This window comes from Myotis lucifugus, unplaced genomic scaffold (genome assembly GCF_000147115.1).
Source record: "Myotis lucifugus unplaced genomic scaffold, Myoluc2.0 scaffold_99, whole genome shotgun sequence".
In the NCBI taxonomy this organism is placed as follows: Eukaryota; Metazoa; Chordata; class Mammalia; order Chiroptera; family Vespertilionidae; genus Myotis; species Myotis lucifugus.
Window position 1 is genome coordinate 44,405 of NW_005871147.1, and position 8,758 is coordinate 53,162.

An 8,758-nucleotide genomic window follows, 5' to 3' on the forward strand; every position below is an offset into this window, starting at 1 on the left:
GCAGCCAGACCCGGAGCCGTCCTTGTGGCCACGGACCTTAGGAAGCCCCAGTCCGAGGGGCAGCAGCTGCTCGAGGTCACAGAGCGCGTCAGACCCCTGGTTAGCCGTCCTGCCCTCGCAGAGACTGGTCTCAGGCTCCTCGGACAGCTGGCCAGGAAGGGGACTAACAGGCTGGGGGGACCTCCGCTCCTTGAGAGAAAGGGGAGCCTGGTGGCATCAGGGCAAGTAGGAGGGTGATGACTTGTACTTGCCCATATTTGTGGAAGATGTTGTATCCCAGCGGTTCTCAACCTGTGGGTCGCAACCCCTTTGGGGGTCGAACAACCCTTTCACAGGGGTCGCTTAAGACCATCGGAAAACACATATATAATTACATATTGCTTTTGTGATTAATCACTATGCTTTAATTATGTTCAGTTTGTAACAATGAAAATACATCCTGCATATCAGATATTTACATGACGATTCATAACGGTAGCAACATTACAGTTATGAAGTAGCAACGAAAATAATTTTATGGTTGGGGGTCACCACAACATGAGGAACTGTATTAAAGGGTCGCGGCATTGGGAAGGTTGAGAACCACTGTTATAACCTCTCAGACGGGCACAGGGCCGCTGTTTAATTGATGACATCGCTGAGATAGAGCCCAGGCTCCTATAGGCGCTGGGACAATTCCCACCAGAGAGGACCACCCACTAGGGAAGGGGCCTGGGAGAGACCCCTTAGAGCTGTGAGTCTAGGAGGCCCCTGTGGCAGACCTGTCCTCAAGGGCTGAGTCCCGGGGCTTTGGGGGGAGCCAGGGGCCCTGCACTCCCTGACACCCCAACCCCCCTTTCCCCTTGCAGGTCTCCATCATCAGCCTGGTGGCCAATTGGATGGGCTACTCGGAGCTGGGACCCATCAAATCCCTGCGGACGCTGCGGGCCCTACGCCCCCTGAGGGCACTGTCCCGATTCGAGGGCATGAGGGTGGGTGCTGGGGAGGGCTCTGAGCAGGACTGGGGGTTGGGGGAGCAGCCACCACAGGGCAAAGGGCAGGGACCACATGCCTGTGCTCCAGCCACCAGCAGGGGAAGCAGAGGGTCCTGCTGTAGGCCAGGTTGGGGGCCTGAGACAGCCCTCCTGAATCAGCCCCAAGTGCCCATTCCTGCCCACAGTCCTGCGCCTTAGCTCTTCTCTGCCACCACTGGGGGGCAGCAGAGGCTGCGGCAGCTCCCAGGAGGGTGTGAGGGCACCAGGGCCGGGAGAAGGGTGGACCGAAAGCAGGTCTGTGTATTTATGCGTGTCCCTCCCCAACTCAGACTGGGGTTCCCCATGGCTCTGAGACTCAAGCAAACAGGGAGGTACTTGTGCCCAGGGCTCTGAGCCTACTGACCCTTGAGCTCAGGGTCATGCAAGTTTGGAAAGATCCCCTCGGGCTCTTGAGGGTGGAAGTGACTGGTAAACACAGGGTTTAGGCAAGACAAATGGGACTTCCCCAGCGAAGGGAGGTCTGTTGGGAACAAGATCAGCCCCAGGGGGACAAACCTCTGTGAATCGGCTGGTTGCAGCCCATCAGTGCACTCAGCCTGAGTGGCTCCCTCCTGTTCATACAAGAGGCCAGTGCTGGGCCCTCCCAGCTCCAGAGTGGCCGACCCCTACCCTCTGAGGGGACATGACCTGCCCATGGCCACACAGCTGCTTGGTACCCCAGCCAGGAATAGAGCCCTGGTCACCGCCAGGCCTGTGCCACCCACTCTGTCTGGAGGTCATGTCATGGCTTCTGCTTAAAAAGAACAATTCTCAGATTGGGCCCAGCCTGGAACAGTGAGGTGGCCTGTGTGGCCAGGGCTGGCGGGGTGCAGGACTCTGGTCCCAGGGTCCAGCTGCTTTAACGAGTCTGGTGGCTTCTTTTCGATGCCTGTGTCTCTAATACCGTGAACAAGTGAGCAGGGGCTGGTCACGGGGGCTGAGTTTCCTATGGGGGCTGAGGAAAGAGTGTTTGTCTCTTGCCTGGTGACCCATGGCCAGGCTGCTTCCAGAGAAGGCCGGGGCCCCAACTCTGGGCTGATAGCTCCAGCCAAGCAGAGAGTCCTCTCCAACCACCATGCTGGCAGCCCCCAACCCTACTCTTTGCCCCCCTGGCCCCAACCATACAGCCCAGCAGACTTCTCCCCAGGCCTGGCTCAGAGTGCCCTCCTCCAGGAAGCCTTCCCTGAGTAGCCATGCCCAGCCCTTCCTGGTCTCCAGGTTAGTGTCAGTGGGGAGCTGTCTCCCAGAGGAGACGGGCTCCCCTGCCTGGGAGAAGATCTGACAGTGACTCCCTCCCACCCCCACCCCAGGTGGTGGTGAATGCCCTCCTGGGAGCCATCCCCTCTATCATGAACGTGCTGCTCGTCTGCCTCATCTTCTGGCTCATCTTCAGCATCATGGGCGTCAACCTGTTTGCCGGCAAGTTCTACTACTGCATCAACACCACCACCTCCGAGAGGTTCGACATCTCCGAGGTCAACAACAAGTCTGAGTGCGACAGCCTGATGTACACGGGCCAGGTCCGCTGGCTCAACGTCAAGGTCAACTACGACAACGTGGGTCTGGGCTACCTCTCCCTCCTGCAGGTGGTGAGTGCGACCCCTGGCCCTGCAGGGACGTGGATAGAGGTGCCCCCGTCTTCCTGCCACTCCTTGTTAGGGGACTGCCCACCCTGCTTCCAGGGCTGCAGGACCCTGAAGTAGTGCCCAGACCTCTCTGGTCTCTATCTGATACCTGCCCAGTGGGGCTGTGGGCAGGTGGCCCGGGGGGAGGACCGGGCTGGATGATAGAGGCAGCAAGCAGCCCCACCCCTTACACCCAACTACACTCTCTCAGGCCACCTTCAAAGGCTGGATGGACATCATGTATGCAGCCGTGGACTCCCGGGAGGTGAGTGGGGGTCACCGAGATATGGCTCATGAGTGAGCCACAGGGGAGGACTAGACCAAAGACACAGTGGCACGTTCTGCCCATCCCCACCCCCATGCTGCCTCCTCGGGAGACCCTGAGACTCCGAGGGTGGATGGGTTCACCTCTGGGCCCCAGGCCTCTCCTGCCCACAGTGGGACAGGGAGCACGTGTGTCCCCAAGCCCACCCAGCACACCCTGTGGCCCCTGCAGCAAGGGGAGCAGCCGCAGTACGAGGTGAACCTCTACATGTACCTCTATTTCGTCATCTTCATCATCTTCGGATCCTTCTTCACCCTCAACCTCTTCATCGGCGTCATCATTGACAACTTCAACCAGCAGAAGAAGAAGATGAGTATCCAGCCCCGCCTTCCCTGGGCCTCCCTCCTCCCGTCCTTGGTCCATTCAGCCCTTATAGTTCACAAACGCTGCCTCAGCACCCCTGTGCTGTCGCTGGGAACACAGCCGAGGCAGCAAATCTGGGTTCAGATCCCACCAGGCAACCTGGAACCAGTGACTTGGCCCCCCCAAACCTCGGTGTTCTTATCCATCAAATGGGGGGATGCTACCAACCTCCCTGGGTGATTCTGGGGACCCAATGAGGTACTGATGGGAAGAGGCCCAAAACAGACTGTGAGGCAGCACAGGTTCCCTTCCCTCTGTCACCCCCCTCCTCCTCCTCCTCAACCCCCATCTCTGGCCCCTCCATGTTCCTCTCCCGCTTTCCACCAGGGGCACCTGCTGGGATGAGGGTTGCTTTAAGGGTGGTACCTGAGGTAGGGAGGTCCTGGAGGCAGAGAAGGGGGACCTCCCAACCTTATGGGCTCCATCCCACTATACTTTGGAGGGAAAGACATCTTTATGACGGAGGAACAGAAGAAATACTATAATGCCATGAAGAAGCTTGGCTCCAAGAAACCTCAGAAGCCAATTCCAAGGCCCCAGGTACCTGCCCTCTGGGCCTCTCTTCCCACAGCCTGTGTGAGGCTCCCGCCTGAGGGGTCCCACAGGGCCCAAATGCAGCCTACACTCTGCCCTCCAGGCTTGTCCCTGGCGTGAGGCTGAGTCCACCCGCAGGGAGGCTGGGTCCACTGGCCGGGAGGGGTGCCTCTTTGTAACTGTATTGAGGCGCTGTATGCACAAGCAGCAGCTGCCCGTTAAACTCCAGTCCCTGGTTCACCCCTCACCCGGCCCTACACAGCCCCTCAATGTCCATTCACCTCCTCAGTTGGTAGATTCTGGGGCAGGGGTCCCTAGAAGGGGGAGGAAGATGATGGCCAGACACCCTCCCCAGTGAGCAATGGCTTAGGGGAAGGGTGAGGGGCTGCTTGAGGACCTTGGCAGGTAGACCTTCAGAGCAAGGAAGGGTGCCCAGGGACCCCATAGAATGGCCTGGTCTGATGGGTCTGCCCTCCATTTCCTGGCCAACACCACCATAAGCCCTGACACACCTCTCTCTTTCATGTTTGTGTCATCCTGTGTCTCCTGCCTGTCCGTGTCCTGTGTGGGCCCTGACCACTCCCCCCCCCGTGCACCCACATGTGTCCCTGCACTCCCATCTGTGCTGCAGAACAAGATCCAGGGCGTGGTGTACGACTTTGTGACGAAGCAGGTCTTCGACATCGTGATCATGATCCTCATCTGCCTCAACATGGTCACCATGATGGTGGAGACGGACGACCAGAGCCAGCTGAAGGTGGACATCCTGTACAACATCAACATGATCTTCATCATCATCTTCACGGGGGAGTGTGTGCTCAAGATGTTCGCCCTGCGCCATTACTACTTCACCGTCGGCTGGAACATCTTCGACTTTGTGGTTGTCATCCTGTCCATTGCAGGTGAGCAGGGCCAGGCCAGGCTGCCCTCATGGACACATGCGCCCGGCCTGCTTATACACATCATCACACCTACGCACGTGCGTGTGCACCTGCCATTCACACCTCGTGCACAGAGGCACATTGTATACACCTCAAGGAACATTTACCTGACAAGTAGTTGCACAGTCGGGTACCCCTATCCATACACACTGGAGAAGTGCATGGACATGTATGTACTTATGATAGTAACTCATCTACGGCATCTGCAAACAGCCTTGGGAATAGGCCTGACCCTCGCCCCGTCAACTTTAGCATACCTCACCTCCATCCAGCTGTGTGGGGACAAAGATGGAACCCCTTGTCCCAAGACCCTGGGAGGGCCTGGCCTAATGGGTGAGACCATCTGGGCTGTGCTCCAAAAGTTGAGCGCACCAGGCCAGGCCCCCTTGAGGCCGCATGCCCCCTCACTCCCTAACCCAGCCCCGCCCCCACCCTAGGACAGCAGTGCTCACCACTTCCTCCCTGCAGGTCTCGCACTCTCTGAGCTGATCCAGAAATACTTCGTGTCCCCCACACTGTTCCGTGTGATCCGCCTGGCCCGGATCGGGCGTGTCCTACGACTGATCCGTGGGGCCAAGGGCATCCGGACGCTGCTCTTTGCCCTCATGATGTCGCTGCCTGCCCTCTTCAACATCGGCCTCCTCCTCTTCCTGGTCATGTTTATCTACTCCATCTTCGGCATGTCCAACTTCGCCTACGTCAAGAAGGAGTCGGGCATCGATGACATGTTCAACTTTGAGACCTTTGGCAATAGCATCATCTGCCTCTTTGAGATCACCACGTCGGCCGGCTGGGACGGGCTCCTCAACCCTATCCTCAACAGCGGGCCCCCCGACTGTGACCCCACCCTGGAGAACCCGGGCAGCAGCGTCAAGGGTGACTGTGGCAACCCCTCCGTCGGCATCTGCTTCTTCTGCAGCTACATCATCATCTCCTTCCTCATCGTGGTCAACATGTACATCGCCATCATCCTGGAGAACTTCAACGTGGCCACCGAGGAGAGCGGCGAGCCCCTCTGTGAGGACGACTTCGAGATGTTCTACGAGACGTGGGAGAAGTTCGACCCCGACGCCACGCAGTTCATTGAGTACAGCCGCCTCTCCGACTTCGTGGACACCTTGCAGGAGCCGCTGAGGATCGCCAAGCCCAACAAGATCAAGCTCATCACGCTGGACCTGCCCATGGTGCCAGGCGACAAAATCCACTGCCTGGACATTCTCTTCGCCCTGACCAAAGAGGTCCTGGGAGACTCGGGGGAGATGGACGCCCTCAAGGAGACCATGGAGGAGAAGTTCATGGCAGCCAACCCCTCCAAGGTCTCCTATGAGCCCATCACCACCACCCTCAGGAGGAAGCACGAGGAGGTATGTGCCATCAAGATCCAGAGGGCCTACCGCCGGCACCTGCTTCAGCGCTCGGTGAAGCAGGCGTCCTACATGTACCGCCACAGCCAGGACGGTAGCGGGGACGGGGCCCCCGAGAAGGAGGGGCTGATCGTCAACACCATGAGCAAGTTGTACGGCCCCGAGAACGGGGACAGCGATGTGCAGGGCAAGGGTGAGGAGACGGGCTCCACGGGGGACGCTGGACCTGCCGTGGGGCTCACGCCCATCAGCCCCTCCGACGCTGCCCTCCCTCCCTCCCCACCCCCAGGGCAAACAGTACGCCCGGGGGTCAAAGAGTCTCTGGTCTAGCAGGTGGCAGTGAGGTGGCCAGCTGAGGCTGGTAGAGCCCTGGAGCTTCCCCAAAGCTGCCTGCAGGCTGAGGGCGCGGGACTTTGAGTCGAGGACTGATCCAGCTCCCTGTTGGGGACAGGACGTGGCCACTGTGGGGCTAACACCTAGGCCAGAGCCCCTGCCTCCCCCGGCCATGGAAAATGGGAATTGCAATCCGAGGCTCCACGCTGGGCCCAAGACCCCTGCCTCTGTGATTTCGCGTTCATGTTGCTCTCACCTCCTCAGGGGCCCTGCTGCCTCTCCTCTTGGCCTGGAGGGCGGTTGGAACATCAGAATCTCTGCCCCCACTGTGGGAGGAGCCGGCCTGCGATGGAGGGATTGGCTGCCCTCTTGCCACCAGAGTCTTACAGGCTGCTGGCCTCTCCAAAGACGCCCTACCCTCAGGGAGAGCAGACACCTGGCCCCAGGGCCCGCCAGCCGCCCCATCTCTGGGACAGTTTCCCCAGCGGCTCAGGAATTCCCTGGAAAAGGGAAAAGTTGCTGGTCTGCAATGGCTCCACCAGCCTCATTGGCCACTGGATCCTGGTGCATCGGGCTGGGGTTGTGGCCCCTGAAACCACTTCCTGGTGTGTCCACTGTCCAGACCTCCAGCCCCTGGCTGGCCCCTGGGGAAAGAGCACAAGGGAAGACCCCACTTGGGACCTGCCTTTTTCTAGATCGTGTCCACCAGAGTCTCACAGCACTGAGGGCTCTTCTTGGCCTGAACTCCCAGACCTGGGGTAGGGCGGGAACCCCAGCACTCAGGAGGAAACATCTTGTTCCCTCCCTCCCCTCCTCCCTCCTCAGCCTTCCCTACCACCCCCACCCCCTCAAAAAGTGATCCTAAGAATGTTATAGTTGAGCCCATGTTAGAGATTTCACACTGGGCCATGCCCAGCCCACCTGGCTCAGGCCCAACCTTCCAACCTCTTGCTGCCTGGAATGCCGGGAGCCCTTTTGCTGGCACAGCCGATCTGGGCACGGCAGTGCCAGGCCTCCACTGGCTCCCGGAGAACAGTCAGAGGCTGAGCTTGGAGGAGGAGTCACTGGATTGATTCACTTGTGTGTGTGTTCAAGTGTGTACACCATTGTGTCCCACGACGCCTACATATGCATGTGTGTCTGGGTCTGTTTGTGGAAATGTGTGTCAGTGGGCCCCTGTGCAGTCTGGCTGGTGTGAGTGTGTCTTCTGTAGAGGCCTGTCCGTGTGAGTGTGTGTACGCCTGTGAACACATGTGCGAAGTTCGAGTCCCTGTTGGCCTTAGTTCCTCTTCTTTTTCTTGTTTCTTGTGAACACGTTTGATTACAACTCAGGAAGCAGCCAAACCTCCAAAACAAAGTGCAAGTGTGTGTGTGTGTGTGTGTGGCCCACAGGCCGGAGCCCTCTGTTCTGTCTGCCCCGCCCTCTGGCCTCCTCATCGCCCAGCCTGGGCGCCCCCCTCTCGCTCCCTGTGACTCCATGATCTTCCCTTCTGCTGCTTGTCTTCGTCACACCCGTGCCCAGCCCTGCTCGGTGTCTCCTGCCTGTGTCCTCTGTGGAAGGGGCCCCACTCCGTCCGGCTCTTCCTTCCGAAGGTTCACCCTACAGGGGGCAGCCTCCTCCCTGGCCAGCACCCTGCCCGCTGCCTTTCCCTCCTCGGGCCCGGACTGGCGTGGCCCCAAGAGCCTCTGCGTCTGTTGGACTGGAGAGACTGTGTACAGACTGTAGCGCCTCCCCCTGCCTGTGCCCCCTCCGCACTGGCAGACCCACACCCGTTCGTGCCGTGCCCGGGTAGGCACAGGCCCAAGCCAGGCCAGCAGACAGGCCCCTTTGTACAGTTCTTACAATAAACCTCCCCCTCGAGCCCCTGGTGTGCGGGCTTCTTCCTTCTGCAGCTCCGAGTGCAGACGTCAAGGGGGCTGAGGGCAGCAAGTGGCAGAGGGGCGGGTGGGGACTGCAGCCCAGCAGGGAGGACTGGCAGAATCCCGGGCAGGGGTGCAGGAGGGCGGGATGCTCCCAACTTCCTCCTCTGGCCCCATCAGGTTCCCTCCTGCCCCGCCTAAAGGAAGGCTCGGGGTCCAGCTGGAGGCCACACGAGGTCAGAGGTCACATCCCTCCGCTCCCACCCATGACAGCACCCAGCAAAGAGCTGTCCGGATCCCGCATCCCCAGCCGCTCCTCTCCGGAAACCCCTTCACTTCTCTACCCGCCCCCCTCAGAGGCCCCAAGGTGCCCCTCCCTCTCCTCAGAGATACCATCCCC

At 59.7% G+C, this 8,758-nt stretch overlaps 1 protein-coding gene across 1 annotated transcript in view; it reads left to right on the top strand.

The window, feature by feature from the left end:
* SCN4A (sodium voltage-gated channel alpha subunit 4) overlaps nucleotides 1-8,360 on the top strand; it is a 31,342-nt gene extending 22,982 nt beyond the window's left edge. The window contains 7 exon segments of the mRNA XM_023756753.1: nucleotides 849-971; nucleotides 2,324-2,602; nucleotides 2,850-2,903; nucleotides 3,135-3,272; nucleotides 3,762-3,866; nucleotides 4,492-4,762; nucleotides 5,270-8,360. Of these exon segments, the coding sequence (XP_023612521.1) occupies nucleotides 849-971; nucleotides 2,324-2,602; nucleotides 2,850-2,903; nucleotides 3,135-3,272; nucleotides 3,762-3,866; nucleotides 4,492-4,762; nucleotides 5,270-6,495 (2,196 nt within the window). The 3' untranslated portion in view covers nucleotides 6,496-8,360.
* The last annotated feature ends 398 nt before the right edge of the window (nucleotides 8,361-8,758 follow it).